The 22,037-nt window shown below is 34.1% G+C and overlaps 1 protein-coding gene across 1 annotated transcript in view; it reads right to left on the reverse strand.

The window, feature by feature from the left end:
• The window catches only part of FSTL5 (follistatin like 5), a 238,833-nt gene that overhangs the window by 50,407 nt on the left and 166,389 nt on the right, over window positions 1–22,037 (reverse strand). Inside the window, exons 7-8 of the mRNA XM_042871332.1 lie at window positions 17,017–17,183; window positions 2,713–2,833 (exon numbers count right to left, since the gene is read on the reverse strand). Of these exons, the coding sequence (XP_042727266.1) occupies window positions 2,713–2,833; window positions 17,017–17,183 (288 nt within the window). The remainder of the gene's footprint in view (window positions 1–2,712; window positions 2,834–17,016; window positions 17,184–22,037) is intronic.

Below are 22,037 nucleotides of genomic sequence, written 5' to 3' on the forward strand. Positions count from 1 at the left end.
GTTAGATATCTACTTATAATATTGCTTACCATGTTTACTTACTGTATTATTTTAAAAATATTATACAGAACTTTCACTCCAAAAAAATGTTTTCTACAGCACTGATTATCTGTATCTTTTTTAAATACTTCAGTGAAAGTTCATTATTCATACATGTACAAGGTTTGCGTTACTCAATGCAAATAATATAAATATTATTTCTTTAAAAATACAGATTTCACAGATTCACAGATTCTTTGATACTAATGGAATCAAAAAATTCAAATCTTATTACATTGTATATGTGAACACTCACATTCGATCTTTGAGATCAGAGCCTCATTAGTCATTGACTTTTGTCTAAGTCTCCTGTTAATACTTATATTATTAGTCATTATCACAGCTACAAGTACTGACCACCATGCCTGTTCTTAGGAAGATTACTTCTTAGAAATACAGATCTAAAGCATGAAACAGCTGTTCATTTGACCAAAGCTTTAAATCTTCATGGTTTTAACCCAATTTATCTATAATGTTAACAGCAGATGATACAGCTGAGCTATCGGGTTCCTCTCCTTTCTCCCTTACTCTTCTAGAAATCAGATTTTGGAACATCAAGTGTTATCTTTCTCCAAAAGAAAAATAGCATTTTATGACAGCTATTTTGTCACCAGAAATACCTACAGCTGTCCTCCTTCACGTGTCCCATACTATGGTCCTTAACGTCCTATTTTTACAGAAAAATTTCTTTGAGTTTCGCCTCACTGAGGACTGAGTTGAACCAAGAAGTAAAACATATAGAACACAAGTGTTACAAATTTTGTAGGATTACTAACATATTGGCATAGGTAAGGAAGGAGCTAACAGAAGCACAATTTTTTTAATAAATTAGGGTAGAGCAGATCACACAAAAGAGGAGAAAGTTGTCCAAGGACCTTCCAGTATGTCCAGTTCATTAAAAATCCTGTTATATTCGCAGGAATTTAAATGAGTAAACTGTAGTTCAGTCTTTCTATTAGTCAAGCCAGCATTTACTAATTTACTATCTCTCTTTTTAGATGACAGAAAATTCCTCCAGATAATATGAAAGGAGAAAAAAATGCTGATGCCATGTATTAGCTGAGTGAGAACAGTCTATTTACAAAGTGCTTAAAATAATTCATAAAGTTGAAAATTGGAAAAAAAAAAAAAAAAAAAAAAAAAAAAAGAGAAGATGGGTCGATAGATATTCCAAATTGATTTCCTGGAAAAATACAATTACAAAATTGACATTTAGGAAATAGCAAGCAAGCACTGAATATCCAAGTCATTCAAAGCGTGAAGGATGTTAACAAGTAGAAAGTGGGAAAAAACAAGAAGCTGTTAAGAGTGAACAATATAAAAATGCTAGTAAAATAATCTAAGCAACTGCATTTGGTGTGATTGTCAATAAAACACATATGAGGAAAGATTCCACTATTCTCTGACAAAAGATGTCAGGAGAAGTGAAGTATGATATGGGTTAATGCAACTGTCTAATAATACCAAAACCAAGAATGATAGTAGTGTCTACATTTAAGAAGGAGTAAAAGAGCAAAGTAAACATGCAGGAAAAAAATTGAGCTTCAACATGATTCTGGACAGGATTAAGAATGAACATGAAACGACAAATGCTTTTAGTTTAATGTGGGGAGAAAGGTTTAAGAGCCAGAAAGAAAAATAAGAAGGATAAAGCAATAGAAAAACAGAAGGTCATCCAAAACAAACGAAAAAAAAGATTTAAATTTCACTGGAGATGAAGTACAGCGGGACTAGTGATGCGACAATGGAGATGAACAATTGTTTAAAATAGTTTAGAAGAAAAAAGAAAAAAAGATGCAGGAAAAAAGAGCTAGGAGCACCATAAACAACTGTAGTTACATTTTGTCCAAGAAAGATCACCAGTTGTCTCCTTCCTTTGAGATACTCTAAGGATTTCTTCACATTAGCATGAGCAACCTCACTAAAGGTGGCCGTTTGAGCAGCAAGGTTGGATCAGATCCATAGGTTGCTTCCAACTTAAGCTAGTCTGTGAATTTGTGATACTGAGGCCAGGAAAACGGTCTTTAGAACTTGAACGGATCAACATTTTACATTCAGATGCCCCAAATTAAAAATCATGTTTAGATATCAAAATAGTAAAAGCAAAATATAAGTCAAATTTGTAATCAAATTTTAACTAGGGCATTTTTAAAATTATTTTCCTAGATGCAACAGTATACAAATATGGGGGCTAGAAGAAATGCCTTCCATTTATTACAACAGCTCACGATGCAAGAGGCAGATGTTGGCGGTATGGCAGTAGGGTTTGAACCTTCCCACCAACATTCTGTTACATGTTGTTTCCATACAACAGTTGGCAGCAGAGTGGCAGTCTGACAAAATGGAAATGTGTCCATGTATTTCCATCGGAACAAAAAAGGAGACATTACTTTCAGTGTGGCCTACATGTATTTTTCTCCTGTTAACATGCTCAGGTGCTCACTGTGAAGAGGAAGTCTACTGCATCAACTTACACTTTTTAACAAATTTTATTCTTACAGAAGTACTAAACGAACGTGATTTGCAAGGTAATTTATAGAACAATAAAAACAGGACTTTTTTTCTGCCTAAGGTGTATTAAAAAGACTTTGAAAATAGGCAAGAGCAGATCTGCTTAACAAAATATCAAAATTCTAATCTCTTATGACTTAGTAAATAGTGCATTTTCCTTACCATTCACTTGAAGAATATGAGTTTGATAGAGTTTATCATAGCCATCAGCATAACAGGTGTAATTTCCCATATGAGTTGTAGTAACCTTAGTAATGTACAAGGACCCATCATCTCCAAAATCCTACAAGGAAAGATTAAAAACAAGGTTATCGTAATTACATCTGTATTTCTACATTAATTATGCTCTTCATTTTTGCAACAAAGCTGTAATGCTAATATCAAATGCTCAGCCAGAATAACTGACAGTAACTGAAATCCTGATTATGTTTGGAAACGGCAGAGGCTTGTATTAGGTCAGTAAAAGAAAATACTACTTCAGTTTCAAATTCAGAAGTACTATGAGAATATATTTGTTTATTTAGCTACGATAGTTATTTGCAAAAGAGAAGCTATTTTTGGTTTGAATCTAACTAGATAAAAAAAACTAAACTTCCGCACAAATTAACAAGGTAAATTATATCCTTTGGAAGGAAGTGTAATTAAGCCAGTTTAAAAATAATGTTATCTTAAAAGACAACCCTAAAAGAACAGTCTAGTAAAATCTAGCATCTGTAATGTTGATGTTGTTAAGTATCATTTACTTAATACAAACGAGTTTCCACGTCAATTACTGTAAAAAAATATATGAAATAATTAGTACTCTCTGTTAATTTTTACTTAGGCTAATAACAATTTGTTTGACTAAAAATACCTTTACAAAAGTGAACTTCTTCATAGTATTCTTTGAAAAGTCTAAGCTACGACATGCTTGTAAAACAGTAATGAGCTATAAGAAAAACTCATCTATATTTTGCAAGTGCAAGCTTAAGCAGTAAAGGGTTGATTATCATAGCTCTTTTCTAGTTAAATGGATATCTATGTTATGATCTCCCTTCATTTTTCAAATACACCACTGATAAAACATCTCTCCGGATATTTTACTCAAATATATCAGTTTTCAACAGGATTTGCCCTATGACGTTGTGATTTCTTTACTCAAAGCAATTTGGCTTTAGAGAGGGATTTTGCTTTTGTTTTAGAACTACAAACTAGATGTGTCTGGCTTACTATTAGTATACTGAGTTCAGTATTTGTTTTGTTAATTAAAGCAAACAATTCAACACAGTGAAAACAAAATACTGTAATCAGTGTTCGGAAAGCAATGATGAAGCATAGACAGAGTTCTCTGAGATTAAACTGTGACACATGCTTAAGTGCTTAATAGAATAACTCACAAGCTAGAGTCACCCACAGAACCTGTATCCATACAGGCACACCAATGAACACCATTGAATCCGAGGTTTCAAACATTAACATAAATATTACAGGAAAAAAAAAGAGATGATTTTACCTTTAGAAAAAATATTTGATGACCTTAAAAAGAGGGCTAGAAGTTATGTTTTATGATAATTAAAAAAGCATAAATGTTCAAATATATGTGACATAATTCTTCTAAAATCAAATAAACTAATTATTTTTTTTTCATCCAGAAATTAAAAAGATAGAATTGAATAATTATTTTAACAATGATTCCACTACAGCTCTGCTCTGTTGAGGAGCTCAACATTTAAGAATCACAATGTGTGTCACGAATAACAAGTAAAAGAACATGGAAAGCAAGCATTCATTTGGCAACTAATCTTTACTTAGTCACCTTAGTGTGTAGTATAACACAAACCTAGAAGGAAAGGAGGAGGAAAATAAATACTATGAAGAAATTTGAGAATGACTGTGTAAGGACTAATCCAAGATATTTTAAGCTTTCCCTTCTGGCTCAAGAGAGAAAACAAAACCTGAATTTCTTATGAAAAAAAAATGCTGCATACTTTCACTGTCGTATACTGGAGATGTAATAAGGACAAACCAATCTGGTCAGAATCACTTCAATGAAGAGCCAGCCCAACAGAAAACAGTAAATCAAGTCAAAACTTAGAGAAAAAAAAACACAGTATAACATATTACATAATTGTAATATACAGTAATATAAACTGTAATATACAGAAAGCTGCAGTATCATTCTGTTAATAAGGAAACAAGGAAATCATGCCGTAATTCAGAACATCAAACTAAATATCTAACTCAGATTTTGAGGATATCTTTGTGCATGTCCCAAGTTTGCCTTACAAATACTCTTTATAACCTACCTAAAAGTGGACTTTGTGATACACAGACAGTGGCTATTAGTTGAATTCAACAGAATTTGTTTGTATTCAGCAAACCTTCGAAAAAGATTCATGTTTCTCTTATTTTAAATCAAAATAACTCTGTATTAAGTAACCTAAACAGCGGTGTATGGTTTTCGTTATTCTTATGAATACAGTAAGGACTGCTGTTTAATTACATCAAGAAACAGTAACATCTAGCATCAGATGATAGCATTCATCATCCTATGGAAAACCTGCAGCAGCTTTGCACTGTATTGGTTTTGCTATTTCGAAATCTGATGAGGTTAAATGTTCCCTCAGAACACAAAGACAAAACACAATAAAAAGTGCCATAAAACTCCCCATTCTCACGAAGTCACTTATATGAATCACCACATTATCTTATACATAACTGCCCAGATAAAATTTGTTTGTCATGTACTAAGTATATGAATGTTGCTTATACATCTGAAAGTAATGCCTCCCATTTTATTATATTGGAGCACAATGTCAGAGGCAGATGTTGGTGGCATGGCAGTAGGAGTTGAACCTTCCCACCAACATTTCTTTACATTTTGTTGTCATGTGGGGCAGAGGGGCAGCCTGAAAAAATGGTATTTGACATGGGAGCATGTCTAAAACAAAGGAACAGAATTGAATCCCTTCATGCAGGAAAAATGGCACCGGCTGATACTCATCAACACTTGTTCAACATTTATGGAGACCAAACAGTGGATATTACTGCACTTCAACAGTGACAACGGCAATGTGAAAGACAAATCATGTTTCTGATAGCCACATACAGCTGTCACGCTATGAAATTAAGAGCAACTCAACTAGCTTATCCATGTAATTCAGTGAATTATGACCAGGGAACTGTGTATTGAGTTAAATATTTGCTTCAGTGCATTGGAGGCAACGTTGTTGGTGGCAACGTTGGAATATGGCATCAGGTGGGTCCCATGAATGCTCAAAGAAACAGAAGGAACATAACAGGCAAGTTTGTCAGGACCTGCTGTGCCAATACAAGGCTGAAGGTGACATTTTCCTGGATCTCATCATTATTGGTGACAAGACATGGTGTCACCACTACTAGCTGGACTCAAAATTGCAGTCCATGGAGTAAGAACATGTGAATTCCCCATTGAAGAAAAGATGAAGTGACGTGCACTGTCTTTTGGGATAGGAAAGAGGTGATCCTCCAGGATCTCCTGGAACCTGGATAAAACATCCACATTGTTATGACACTGACTAAGCTGAAGGCTCAAACTTCCAGAACCAGGTCAGAGAAGAAGACAATCTTTCTTTTGCAACAAGACAATGTCAGGCTTTATTTCCAATATTGGCTGAACTTTCCTGCCACACCTACCACACAGTCCAGATTTAAAGCCTTCTGACTTCCACCTGTTTGGGCCAATTAAAGGTCGACTGCGTGGGCAACATTTTCTCAGAAACAATGCCATAATAGCAGCTGTGAAAAAGCGAGTCTGCTCTGCTAGTACATATTTTCTGAAGAAAGGCATGAAAGCTCTTGCTCATTGCTGGCAAAACTGCCAACATAGCTAACAGTGATAACTATGTTGCAAAAAAATGCTTTGCTGCTGAAGAATAGCATTATTGTGCTCAATATCTATTAAATATCCAATAGCATCAATGCCCTCTTTGTATCAATTGTAGTTTCCATGGAAATAAATAGGAGGCTGTCATGGTTTTATGATTTTTGGGTTATTGGTATTCTACATCATAACATCATGTAAAGCACTGGGAGTTGAAGAGTTAATGTCCTACCTCTGTGGACCACCAATTTTCTGAATACCTGGCTCTCAGTAGAGAACAACTACATACCCCAGAGGACTTCACAGAGAGAAGAATAAAGTTCCTGGCAAGTTACGGGACTCTCTCTCTCTCTCCAACTCTCTCTGCCTGGCAGGGTGTGTGCGTGTTCCCCAGCTGTTCCACCTTCAATTCTAAGTATGGCCTTCGGTTTCAGACTCTCTCTCATTTAATTTGATTTATTAGCCTCAGTTCCAATTATATTGCGTTATCTTGTATTCCGATATCATAGACAGTAAATTAAATTTCTTCCTCAGATCGTTGCTGCTTTTCTGTTTGTAGGCCCATATCCCATCTCCCTACCCATCCTTTTCCCCTTCCCCGGGGCGTGGGTCCTCCCTTGCCCCACTAGTCATAGAACCGGGCTGAACCAGCCCATAAACCATCGATGCCCCTCCCTCTCCTCCGCTCCCCTTTATGGTCCTGTGGGCCTGCTGTCCTTCAGTCATGGACTCATTACTTTTGGAGCAGTCCTCACATGTATGAAAACAGTACATATATGCTTAGAAAGATTTTGAATGGAGTTCCTATACAAAATACTTCTAACACTACAGACCTAAAACAAAGGGAGTGATGTATGTCCAATGGTGTACTTTGCTCACAAACAGAAATAAAAATACTGAAAGCTTGCATGCTAGCATAGCAGCTTCATTTAAAAGGAGGCTAGACCAGCTTGCCAAACACATCACTAAGAAAAAACTTCTGACATAGAGCCTTTAGGCAAACAGTGAATACAAATCAAGCTGAACTAAGCACTTAGTATGAGCTGGAGTATTTGGCAAAGGCTGTATTACACAAAAAGTTGAAACCTGCTGCAGTTTTTAAAGCAATCTTGGTTATTTTTAAAAATCATCACTCATCTTGCTCAAACCATTAACACAATGTTCCATGTTCATCAGACTAATCTTTTATCACAAGAAAGCTTCACTGGGTAAGGTGTCAGTGAAACAAAGGGCTACTCAGCATACACTGACTGAAACTAGTTATATTGGAACAAATACTTTTTTACCTCTCCACGGTGATCGACCATGATAATGACTTTTAGCACTAGTCTTTGTCCACCCGGGCATTGATATAAACAAGACGGATCATACAGTGCTCAGAGAGTCCGTAAAATGAAGTTTCAGAATACAAAATATGCAAACAGAGTACATGCAAGTCTTGTATTTTCTAAACATTATGGGTAGTGAGATATTTATGCTTCTTCTTTACAGTACACGTCACATTTTGTTTGATCTACTCTGCCTCCAAGTAATAGAAACAAGAATGGAAATTCCCTATTTCCTACAAGGAACGTGAACAATGTTGTATTTCTGATAACAGTGAAGTAATTATTAACACTTACTAAAATAAATGTTTCATTAAATTTATTAATCTATATTAACATTTTCTAATATTAACATTTTCTATTAACAAAGCAAACTGATAATGTTTAGCTATTTTGTTTTTACTAAATACTCTCTTCTGTTATACATGTAAAGTTTGTCATACACTACTTGCAAAATTCTTCACAAATTACATATTATTTTGAGGCAAAGTACTTAAATATATATTTACAATATATAAAAATGTTGATTTTTTTTTTAAAGCAAAAAATATGCACTTTCTATTGCACAGTTTAAAACCCATATGAGTTTAAAACCCATAAACTCAAAAACCATCTCAATCAGAGTATTGCAATGAGTCATAACCATATTCTTGTACTCTCTGAATTGATACTAAAAGGTTATCTCTTTTGTGAGAAATCCACTGCTTCAATTTCATCACTACATCAATCATAATTTAAGGTCTTTGACATGGTCCTGCATCACATCCTTATCTCTAAATTGGAAAGGTATGTATTTGAAGGCTAGTTATTCATTGGATAAAGAGTTGGCTGTATGATCACATCCAGAGGGTTGCAGTCAATGGGTCTGTGACCAGCTGGAAGCCAGTCACGACGGGTGTCCTGCAGGAATCTGTCTTGAAATGAGCGCTCTTGAACATGTGTTTATTAAGAACATAAAACAGCAAGACTGAAGTGTACTCTCAGTAAGTTTGCTGAGGACACTAAGCTGAGAGGTACAATTGACACAACAGAAGGAAAGGACACCATCCAGAGTGTCTTGGACAGGCTCAAAAAGTAAATACGCGATAATCTAATGAGGCTTAACAAGGCCAAGCATGAGGTGCTGAACTTGAGGCAATTCCAGAAATGAGTACAGAATGGGAGAAAGACCTATGTAAATTATTTACAGATAGACATTACAATAATTCACACTAAATTTAGGAAAATCTCTAGTTTCACCTGTTCTGAAACAGAATAATGAAAAGATTCTAACCATTGAGACTATGAGGTGATTCATATTCAAACAGAAAAAGTTCTGAATACAGACTTCTGTAAAATAAGTTCTAGAATTCTTAAGGTGGATATATAAATATGGCATAAAAATGACAAGATTGATTACATTTAAATACGGTACATAATTTTGGATGGCAAAAGCGAAGTTAAGCTATACTAAAGTAGATCACCAATAGAATTTAGAAATGAATGGAAATACAGTACTAAGACTACAAGTAGACAGATCACTGAGCAATTTAATTCAGACAAATGTTGAATGCCATCATTTGAAAAGTGTATCACACATACCATCATGTTTTGGAATCCTATCAGAGTTCACAAATTAAGTAGGTTTGATCTAGATAAGTAATTTGCTTCAGTCACTTCGGTGAGTAACAGTACTGGTGATTTTATAGGTTGGCGTCAGGTTGTTTTGCTTTGTTTTTGTTTCTTTTGAGTATTTACATATTGTCTAGGTATACTAATGAAACACTTCCAGAAGATTACTTTATTTTTCTTTCTGCAGTAAATATTACTGCAGAGAGTTAAGCAAAATTCCTAGTAGGTAATTACGCTCTACTTGTCATCTTTCTACCTCCTGGGATGCTTAGGAAGAACAAGCAAAGACAGTTGTTAATTAATTAATTTTATGTTTAAGCATTTTTGCCTCCCTGTTTAATAAAATAGACTCTCAGATATCCAAGCACTTCCGTTCTTTCATTACTGGGGATGTGACCCTCCTATTTAACACTGCATAAAAAGGCTTTAAAAGTTAGGAGTATGAGCCACAGGAAACCATTATTAACAAAGCATCTTCATCATACTTTAAAAAAGACTGACCTTAACTACTAGCTGCAGATGAGGCCGGGCTGCTTTCTGACATTGGGGACTTTGTTTTAAAATAATAACCTGAAAAGCCTGATATATTTCCTGCATTCTTTACACCTATTTCAATAGCAATGTGCTGCAGAATGAATTGGAGAAATCAGAAAAATCTTAATACTTTTTCAAAAAGTGAAAATCATCAGCTGGCTCAAAATTAAGATATTCACCATCATAAAAAGATGTATATAAACCTTAAACTTCTGAAGCAATTATGGCTTTCAGTAAGCTAGAGTTACAGAATTTGCATGTCCAGATTATCTTAACAGGAATCAGTATGTTTGAATGAAACCACACTGCAACTTTTTACCTCGCTTCATTAACCAGAAGATTGCAGATCCATAGTGGTACCTCATTTAAGTGCACCTTTACAATGTTATATAAATGTTATGATGCACAGCTTACGGTGTTATGATCCACAGTCTGAAGTGGCATTCATTAGATGATTAATGAAATAAGATCTTTTCAATATTCAGAGAAAAAAAATGCCAGGTCTTGCAAGTCTTACATATACTCAATGTTTTCTTTTGGTGTGATTTATCTTGCTACTAAAGAAGTAATTATAACTCCAAATCAGATTCCAAAAAAGAAAAAAGAAGAATGGAAGCAAACTCCCCAAAGAAATAACTATACTGGTGAGCAAATACATAAATAAGCTAAAAGTATATAAATAAATTTAAAAAAAACTAGAGATTGATAAATCTGATCAGCTGCTTTGACAGCATTTTCAGTGCACTTTTAAAATCAAGCAAATGAAATTGGTATTTGATATCAAACAACAGAGAAAAGGTAATAAAGTCTTATCCTGAAGTGTAAAACAAGTATAAAGTCATAAGCACAAATATAACAATTATGTTTTTAATCATTGTCATAAAAATTCCACAATAACAATTTAACCAAACACAAAGAGAAGTATGTATGTAGGGTAATACTATCTCCCTGGAGATGGAAGCGTCAAAGGGAGATATTTTTTTTGAGATTCCCCTGACAATTTTGTTAGGAATAGAAAAGGGATAAAGGATGGGAAGGTGTAAGTAAAAGAGAAGCTGTCACAAGTCCTTTCTGAGAACTAAGTTTAATGGAATGGCTTGGGTTGTAAGTAACCTTAAAAATCTAATTCCAAGCATCAAGCATCTTGCCATGGGGACAGAGTTGCCACCCACTACATCTGGTAGTAGATCAGCTGCCCAGGATCCTATCCAAACCAGAATTGAGCATCCTCCGTGATGGGGCATCCACAGCTTCTCTGGACAACTTGTTCCAGTTTCTCTCTACTTTCCAAGTGAAAAAGTGCTCAATGATCTAACCTAAATCTCCTCTCTTTTAGTTTGAAACTGTTCCCCCTTGTGCTATCACCACCAGACCACATAAAAATTCTGTCTACCTCCTGTTTGTAAGTTTGTTGTAAGTACTGGAAGGTGACAAAAAATGCTCTTAGAAGCCTTCTCTTCTCCAGACTCAACAAGCCCAGTTCCCTCAGCCTTTTCTCATTGGAGAGATGCTCCAGCTATCTTTGTATCCCTCTTCTGAACCTACTCCAACAGCTCTACATTTTTTTTGTGCTGGGAGCCCCAGATCTGGACGCAATATTGCAGATGATATCTCACAAGGTGTCACAGTTTTATGATTTTTGTTATCACTATTCCACACCATAACATCATGTACTTCACTGGGAGTTAAAGAGTTAATTCTGCAGTTCTGTGGATCGTGGATAGTTCTGGGTACCTAGTGCCAGAATAGAAGAACGACCTACAACTCCCAGAAGACTTCATTATTTCGTTGCCTCTCAGAGGGAAAGATAAAACTGTCTGGAAATTATGGGACTGTCTTCCTACTAGTCTCTGCCATGTATACTCCCTAGCCATCTCTCCTACAGTATTAGAGTATGGTCTTCAGTTTTTGGAAATCTCATTTATTTATTAGCTTTGATTTTAATTATATTCTATCATACCGTGTTATCTTGCATTCCTCTATCACAAATGGTTTTCTCCCTTAGCTTGCTGCCACTGCTTTCCTCCTCTGAGCGCACTTCCCTATCTACTCCCTTCACCTTTTCACATGGCACAGGACCATGGGTCCCTTGCTCCATCCCTTTAGTCACAGAACTAAACTGAACTGGGACAGAACCATGACACAAGCGCTGAGCAGACGTTGGCAATAATCTCCCTTGCCCTGCTGGCCAACCTAGGATGTAGACCTGAATATGATATCAAAAGTAGAAGTCTAATTTGGAAATTAATTTTAATGCAATGAAAAATGAGACGTTTTGAGAGAAAGATAACCTATACGTAACTTCAAAACCACAAACTTTGCCTCTCAAATAGAAATATTACATGTTTTCAATTAAGGTAGTCTAAAGAAAGAGATCATTAGTTTTCATTAAAAAGTAGATCAATCTACACTCCTTTAAAAATCTACTAATTTAATAATGTTAGCAGATGTTGAACTTCATAGGTGAGCAAGTCATTTAAGTAGATCTTGTACAAATGTAAGAACAAAGGGCAGACCGCTTGTAAGAGAAGTGCTAGGAATAGGAGAACAGCTGAAGGCAAAACCAAAGGAAAAATTCAAAAAAGAGTAAAGTAAAATGAAATATAAAAAGCATTTTAAAAGCAAATGAATTTATATGAGAAAAACATAAGGCACTGCATTTGGGAAAAAAAAAAAAATCTGCTATTTTTAATTTTCCCATAAATAAGAACTTTGTTCTGCAATGAATAGTAGTTTATATATAACTCCAGCAAATTGAAAAGAAAAATCACAAATTTAAGATTCAGGATCATGGCAAGAGAAAGCCCTTATAGATGCATACTAAAATATCAATAAAAAGTCTGAGTCCATACTGAGTCATAGCACAAATGAATTGCAATTTAAATAAAGTAAAATTTGCAGAGGCACAAAATTTTTCATGGTTTCATTCAGGTCAATGCTGATCACCTGACTTTTATCAGTTTAAATGTAAAAAACCAAATAGCAAGGCACACAACTTTCATAAAGTTTAATCACGTATACAATGAGAAGCGTTTAGGAGCACTAAAGACTCCTAAAATTGGCTATTAAATGTTAACATATCACTTTCCATATTTAACCATACATTTGTGGCTAGATAGAATTCTCTAAATTATTCTATTTTTTAAAAAGCAGTGATTAAATAATACTTGTGTTCTCAATCCTTGGAAGTCAAAGACATATTGTTCTGAATTTGTCACTCCCAAAACAAATAATTTAACTTGCATTGAAAATTGCACAGTACAAAAACTTAATTTCCACACTATACGAATTATCATTTCCCTTGATTTACAAAATCACATTGTTACTACTACTTAATCTGACTGGTGCCATATATGCTCACTTCCAGTTACATGATCTCTGATGCATTTTGCTGGAAAAAAAAGTATTTATCTGCCTCCCTAGATCAACCCTTGTCACTTATTTTTTCCCAAAACAATACCACAACTTACACAAGATTATTATTTTTCAGATGCACACATGTGGTTGTTATATAGCTGAGTAAATTGCTAATTCCCAGTGCTAACCAAACATTTTAGATTATAACACAGTCACAGCAAATCACGGAACACATTTCCTCTGCAGACATTTGAAATTATACAAGGGCTTAAAGCATTTGAATGCTTAAAATCGTCTGAATAAGTACAACACGTTCTTTGGTAGTTAAAATGCAACAAACTGAAACACGCTATATTCCCTCTGCATTTGTTCTTTACAAGTCAATATTTAAGTACTAACATAATTTCCCATATTGAAATATAAAATAATTCGGTTTTGTCAAATTATTTTTCTTCTCCTGAAGGTTTTATTTTTACTACATTGCTTGAACAGATACTGAATAATAACTACATAAGAACCCTGAAATAAATGTGAAGTTATAAGAGTATCTGATAATCTAATTTCAGAATATTATTGAATGACCAAAGAAATACAAGGAGAATTTTTTCTTAAAGGAAATAAAAAGCGTGAGTTCAAATCAGTGCAAACAGTGGAATGCATAAAACAGATTTTGAAGAAAAGAGACTCTGGGACCCAGTTAATGTCTTTATGCCCAATCTTTTTTTATTGTTTCTGTTCGTGCTTTGTTTCCAGGCTCCATCAATTCTTTCTTCCACTGTTTGTTGGCTTATCTGCATATCAGATCAGTATCACCTACATTAATTCAAGTGCTACATATTTTTAATGCCTCACCTCAAGGATATTGGATCTGTCACTCCCTTTGAATCATAATTATTAATATTAATGGACTAAGATCTAACGTTCTTCTTCAAAAAGCACTTTCAAGCACTCCATTTTTCTATGATTTTCTTACGGTATATAAAGAAATGATGATACATTCACCTTCAGAACTATACTTCTGTCACTGGAAAAATTTACTCCATTTCATTTCTACTGTAGCCATACACAAAATATACACGCAGAGCTCACCCCTAAACTTCTTAAATAATTCCACTCTGTGCAGGTATGAATACTAAGCTTTTTTCCAGAGATAAGCAATCCCTCATTTGCTTTTACTTCCACAGCATATTCTAGCTGTCTTGCAAATTCTCTCAGGGCGCAATTTGTCGACCTTCTTTTGGGAATCACCTCTTTGCTTGGTCTATTTATTTGCTTATGTTTATGGTTGTTAAGCCAGTACATTGTCACATGGCCTTTCACTCTTACTGAATGTACAAAAATTCAGCCAATTCTAGCAATTTTAATTTTCTCCCTTAGCTTTTGATTTCCAAACACCACTTCAAACTGACTTCAAATTAGGCACTCCATGAGTCTTCAAAAAATCCATACTGGACTGCATTCCAGCTGTTCTAACTAACAAAGAAGCACAGTAGGCTGGCCCTAGCTAATAAGCAAGCTCCCAGTCAGCACTTGCTCATCCTCCATATCAAAGAGAGAGAAAAAGAAAAGGGAAGTAACATGAATGAAAAAATTTGCAGGTAAAGACTGCCTCCTTACTACCATTATGGGAAAATTAGACTTTATCTACTGGAAAACTAGCTTAATTTATAACCAATTAAAGTAAAAAAAAAATAATTAGTAACTTAGGTTGTAGGAAACACAAAGATGAACTTTATTAAAACAACAACTTCCTTCTGCACTTTCCCAGGCTCAACTTCATTTCCAAGTGGTTCCCTAGTGCACTCCCTACTGGAATATTTTCTGTGGTTTTTTGCTTTTTTTTTTTTTTTTTTTTTTAAAAAAAAATTTCATATTCAAGATGTTTGTATCAAGCTTTGAAAACACTTGCTCTTTTCATGTTTGCAAAAACATTCAGTAGAACGTTTCAAACCAAAACGAAGTTGTTACATTCATCATTTCCATTCATTTCCCTTTTATTTCTCCCTATATAGGTATTACGTGTTCCTATTTCTACAGCTCACTGCATGTATTCTAATTACAAGTGGTGAGCAAAGAACTCCAAAATCATTATTTATGACCATCACAAATATTTACGGAATGCTAAAAAATTCTGCAGAAAAGAAACTGCTGAGTAAGGGTAAGACACATTTGAATATCAGCCACAGAACTGCAGGGGTTGGAAGGGACCTCAAGAGATTGAAACCAATCCACCTGCTAAAGCAGGTTCCCTTCAACCTCAGATGCCCTAACCTTCAGTTAGGCATCCAGACAGGTATTGAATATCTCCGTAGGAAGAGACTCCACAACCTCTCTCTGGGCAACCTCCTCCAGGGCTCCATCATCCTTACCATAAAGAAGTTCTTCTGCATATTTGTATGGAACTTCCTATGTTCAAGTTTTAGGCCATTAAACATTGTCCTATCGCTGCATACCACTGAAAAGAGCCTGGTCCCACCTTTTTGCTCCCAGCCTCCCTTTAGATATTTATAAACATTGATCCAATCCCCTCAGTCTTTTCCTCAATCTGAACAGACTCAGCTTACTCAGTCTTTCCTCATACAGGAGATGCGCTACACCCCTTACTACCTTTGTGGCCTTTCATTGGAATCCTAGGATCCTCCACGCTTCGTTAATGCACTTCGGGATACCATCTAACTATGATTATACTTATTAAAATAATTAAACTAATGAGTATATAAAAGGAATTTTTCAGAGCACGCTGGTATCCTAAGCCTCTGCAATGGCTAAACACTACCGCTCAAGTGAGCTGAGTTTTGAAACCACCCCTTATTTTATAAAGCATTACTCCACAGGAGTTAAATTTATGAACAAATCTGATATAAAACCAGCAAGTAAAACAAAATGAAGGTTACATGTTAGTACAAATGCCACCTTAGAAATAAAAGCATTCACTAAAAAAAAAAAAAAAAAAAATGAAATATTTGATTGTGATGATACTCTACACATAGAAGTGCTGCATTGAACTCAGACACATACTAGTCCGAGCAAGTGTAACCCTATGTTGGTCCACATTTTGTAATTCTTGTACTATAAGATGATGGCCAAAGCAAATTGAACATACAAGGAAATAAAACTCAGCTGAAAACTTGTTTTGAGAGCTCTACCATAAAATCTGTTTTTCGTTTCATTTTTTTCCCTCCATATTTGGAGGTCATGGCAAAGTTAGGTAGCAGATACTTTCCTAACAATATATTTAGAAGTTGTACTGACATTCAGTGGAAATTCCTTCAGTCTGCTGGATATACAGAGGAATGATCAAAACAACCAATTTTGCAGTAGGAGTTGTACTAAGGTAAAAGTATATTTTCATTCAAATATGAGAAGATAATATTACAAAAGTGATCTATTTACACTTTGTTACAATGAACTGTGCTTTATTACAATGACCTACTTGTGCTAAAAAATAATTAATTCCTTAAAACATTAACTTCTCCTAAATATTTGAAGCCTATATAGTGCTGAATGTACAATACCAAGTTGCAGTTTTGTCTTCATACATTTATGCTGTCGTACCTACTACCTTTAAACATTTGGTCAGTGAAATGTTTTCATTATTTTTAACACCAAGAGTTTTGCAAACAATTTCAAAGAAAAACAGAGTTTGGTAGGCATTTTATTGCTATTATTTTGTTTTGTTTTCCTTATATACAGCCATATGACTGAAAACATATTGAGTAGGAATCAGTTAAACATCAGTTCTCAGTTCTTTGAGCAAAGGTTTTGTAACGAACTGTTAAATAGAACTCTTTTACTTACACTGATATCTTCCAAATCTAAGTTATTCAGAATGACATTGTTCCTCTTCCAGATGATGGGAGGTCTCAGAACACCTTGGATGGCACAACTTAAGACAGCACTTTGTCCTACTGTTGCTGCAGTAGTGCTTATTTTTTGATCTTCTGGCAAACTCAGCTGAACTACCTCTGCAAAAGATATATTGTTTGTAAGGTTAATTTGCTAGCAGTTTCATAAGGTTAATTAGTATGCAGCTGATAATTTATAAATAATTTTAATTGGAATCAAAGAAAAAAGACTTTCCAAAAACCACAGGAAGTTCAGAGCATTTCAAATAAAGGTCACCATGGCATTTCAATTAAATTGACTGACAAGCATGATTCCATAAAGAGAAGCATTTAATATGAAAATGAATTTGAGAGGTAAGACTACAGCAAACATAACAGAACGTATCTACAATCAGACTCCAGAAGTTATTTAACAGTTAGACCAATGCAGTACAGTAGCCAGCATCTTCATTTAACTAATGTGACAATACTGCTGTTAAGAGTCATTCATTTCCAGAAAAGAAAAATATTAATGGAACACAGTGTGCAAAAGATACAAGACTGAAGTGGGAATAGACAAATGTGAAGTCTGCTTTCAGAACATAAAATTAAGGTATGAGCTTTCTTTTCTGATATACCAGTTTTTATGGAGGATTTCCATTGACTGTGAAAGCACAAGTTCCTGATAAAACTGATGTTAGTATTCTCTTCCATATGAGTCACAGAATACTCATTAATCATAGTCAAAACACGTTCGTTTACGTCAGTTCTAAAAAACAGCGTAAAAAGAATTTGCACTATGCTTCTCTGGTCAAACATGATTTCTTTTACAATAGCTAGAGAAACCCAGAGCCAGAAAAACAGCTGTGTGCTTGAATAAATTTTTCCTAAGTACAGAGAGAAGAAAAAAATAATGAACCAAAAACCAGAGCATTTCACAGCATCTATTCTGTAACTGTTGTGTCTGCCAAGTAGCAGCAGCAACAATGAAGATGGAATACAGCAACAGCCAGGAGTAAAGAATATAACATCATGTAATGCTTGACAAACATGAATTAAATACAGTACTTCTATTGAAGCATGAGTCATCTCAAGCCACAAATACTCAACATCTACTTTTAACATTTCCAGTTCACCACGCATTAAAAACTGCTAGTGTTAACAAGCTATTTCACAATATCAGGTAAGCCACTTTTGATTTATTTAAAAGAAAGACTCTTGACTTTGATGTCCCATAACACATTTGGACTCTTACATAAAAAAAGAGCGACATTAATCTTCCCATTATAGCAAAGCAACAACCTATGAGCAAGCTAAGATTATTGGTGCCTGTTAGCTTCACAAAAGAAACAATTTTTAATTAACACAATTTAAAAGATTGTTCAGTGTAAAACTTTTTTTCTTCCTTTCCAAATTGCAAAAAGAAAGGCATTTCAATAGCTTCAGGAAAGAAAAATGCATTGTTTCAGAAGAACAATTTTTATGCGTTTAAAAATATTTGTTTTCTATTTAGAGAAAATTCAAAAACGCCCTTTTTCTCTCTTCCAATAGGAACATAATGCTGTCCACCATTCAATATGACTGACATTTTTTTTCCCCTAAATGCATGACCTGATGCAATTTGTTAAACCACTGAAAAGAGAATATATAAATTAAGTTAAATATTGAGCTATCTACTGTTGTTTTAAAAATGTATTTCAGTCATCTGTAGCATTTCAGCTTGTGTGTCATAGGACATGGTTCTTCAGTGACACTGCTATCCAGACTTCTTGAAACACACCTGAATGACTACTGAATGATTCAAAACTTCTGATAGACAGCAACAGCATACTAATATTTTCTTACAGAATTCTGTGTGTATAAACCTTAAAAGGTAGATAAACATGGTGATCTATAACAGTAATTATCTGTGTTTTCCAAAGCCAATACTTAATTTAGCGTAGTCATTAAATGATTACCACAAAATGATTATGAAAAATGCTAACCCTCACATGATAAATGAGTTATCTAATTTAAATTCTACAAAATTTCAAAGTCTGTTTCCAATTAGTTCCAGTATTATTATGGATGCCTTTATACAGAAGTCCAGTTCTTTTTATTCTCATTTTTAATTAGAATGCAACTGTGGATAAGGAGACATGTATTAAATGCAAAGTTCAGCATTTGCTACCTTAGTGAAAATTATATTCCAAAATCAAAATACAAAATGGCATTACTATTTTATGACATTAATAATTCATTTATGGCTCATGTCCACGGACTATTGCAAGCTCTGAGCTTAATGGAAAGTGTATAAAATGCAGCTTAACTTCAAATGAGTGGTCATAGGGCATTAGCTATGGCCTTTTGTTTTACTGTAGTTAACTACAAAGTTTTTGACATTAACAAAGTAGCCCGTAACCAGGAAGGATATGCAAAAGTCACTGCTTTTCAAGAGATACAAAAAGGTTCTCCTTGCCTGTGGCTCAGTTATTACAGATCCTAAAGACCTATAACACCTTAGAGCAATAACTGTATATAAGCTTAGCAAAATTAACACAAACCAGCCCTAAAACTTCCTAGTCTAGATACAACATATGTATAGGCTGATAAATTTCAGGAAGAATTCAAAGAACTAAAGAGAATAAAATAGAATGTAAAATAATCTGAGACTCATAATGCTTGCTATAAGGAATTTTATGAATAGCAGTTTTCATTTTAAAAAATTCTACAACTCTACAGTTGATCAATAGTAAGATAAAAACTAGCAATAAAAAACACTAAATGGAAATATTTTCAGTGAACATCAGGATGAGCTAATTCTTCCACTTAACAGTGGAAAAAAATCAGAAATGCTGCTATTTGGGTGTGTCAAATCTTACTAAGATATTGTGTTTTGTAACATCTGGAATACAACTACACAAAGTGCCTTTTCCCTCTTCTGGCAGTGATCTCACCTTCTTAAAATGAAATAACAAGAGCCTTTTCATCAGTGTCATTTTGCTGTTCTTAAAAGCAACTTTAAATCAGCATGCATCACGATTAGCATGTCTAACTTTGTCAGTTCAAAAATTAAATGATAAAAAGTTTGTCTTTTGGCAAAGCTCGAAATGATCCTGGTATGCTAAGCTGAAGAAAGTATACAGAATTTCACTTTTCAGTAATTAAACTATTGAAAGAAAAAATCATTTTTGCTGTGAACAGATGTTATTTTCTATAAACGTAAATATTATGTTTATAGACGCAAAACATACTTCTTCCAGAAATAAGCATTTTGATTGGCTTTTCAAATTAAAAAATAAATTAAAAAAAAAGGACCAAGAGACCAGAATTAAAGCATTCCAGAGGTCGTATCTCAACAATTCCATCATCCCAGATGATTTATCACAGGGAAAGAATATTTTTCAAGTGCAAATAAGTGAAAAGCCCCTAATTAAAACTTGAAAATAGTATTTTTTCCTGTACAAATGATTTCCATCTAACAATATGTCTGTCCATTCATCACAAAAATAACGTAGTACAGAGCTCACTTAGAACAGGGTGCTGATGAGCCTGAATTCCTACTCATGTTGCAAGAGTGTTCACAGTGATCAGCTCAGATCAATCCACATCATAGAATCATAGAATCACCAGGGTTGGAAAGACCTCAGATCAGCCAGTCCAACTGCTCAGTTGTCACCAGTGTTTCTCACTTAAACCACATCCCCCTGTACAACTTCTAAATATTTCTTGAACACCTCCAGGGACAGTGACTCCACCACATCCCTGGGCAGCCCATTCTCTATCTGTGCGATAGAATTATAACAATATAATTAATGCTGTATTAATTATTTATTATACAACTTAAGGAAAATGTAGTGCACCACTTCATAATCAATATGTTAATATTTATAAATCTCAAAGATCTATTAAAAACATCAAAAGACCTGCTTTCATAGTTCTATTAGCCACACATGCACAAGCATAAATAACTGAGTCACTGCTATTTAACGCAGCAGCAGAGCTTCTATCAAAATTCAAGATGTTTTCTTTCCAGCTTTAAGGCTAGAATAGCAGAGATTTCTATTTCTCAACTTTCAAAATTCCATTATTTCTTCAAAAAGAAAGGATCTTAAGATATTTCTTTAAATTAATATTTATTCAACTTTTCCTTTTTTAACAAGGAAGATGAAAATATTTTTAAATGTAAATTAAAAGTAATATTATAACAGCTTATAATTGTAGGAAGTCCCATAGAAACTAATTCCATGAAGAAAATTAATAGAAACCGTAACAGAAAAGAAGCAAAGGCTTCAACAAAATAAAAAAAAAGCTTCAAAAGCTGTTTTATTTTTGATACTGGTCAGTAAGATTTAATAGAGAACAACTGATAGGTTGTGCTACATTTATTTCATGGAAGAAATTAAAGCATATCTTCAAGATAAATACATGTCATTCATTATTCAAATACCTAGAAACATTAAGAATGTTTCAAAATTTCAGAATTTAGAATGAAGTAAAATATTTCACCTGATTGCCTAGCTTAATGAACTCAGCATGTATATATATACACACACACACATATATATACACACACACATATCTATCTATATATATATATATATACACACACACACATATCTATATATATATACACATATATACAGACACACTTTTTTTTCCTTGTTTGGTATCAACACCAGATCTTCCTGGAACAGAATTAGAATATACATATTGAAAAATAAACACAATATTAAATAGGATGAACTAAAAAATGAATGCAACAGAAAGCATTCTAGTTTCTTCATAGGTTGTTTTCATCACAATTGAAACAGTAACGTCACGTATAAACATTTGGTAAATTAAAAATAACAGATATATGACACCTTTTATAGCATATATTAAAAATGAAAAGTAAATTAAATGATGAAAAGTAAATTAAATGACCAAATACAGGATCTTAGCTTAACTACTTGTACCATTAAAATGGTTGTGTCCTATAGTTTGAATGCAACTTTTTTCATCTGTCACCTATTC

Source organism: Lagopus leucura, unplaced genomic scaffold (genome assembly GCF_019238085.1).
Source record: "Lagopus leucura isolate 7727_CA_CO unplaced genomic scaffold, USGS_WTPT01 Super-Scaffold_100004, whole genome shotgun sequence".
Taxonomy (NCBI): domain Eukaryota; kingdom Metazoa; phylum Chordata; class Aves; order Galliformes; family Phasianidae; genus Lagopus; species Lagopus leucura.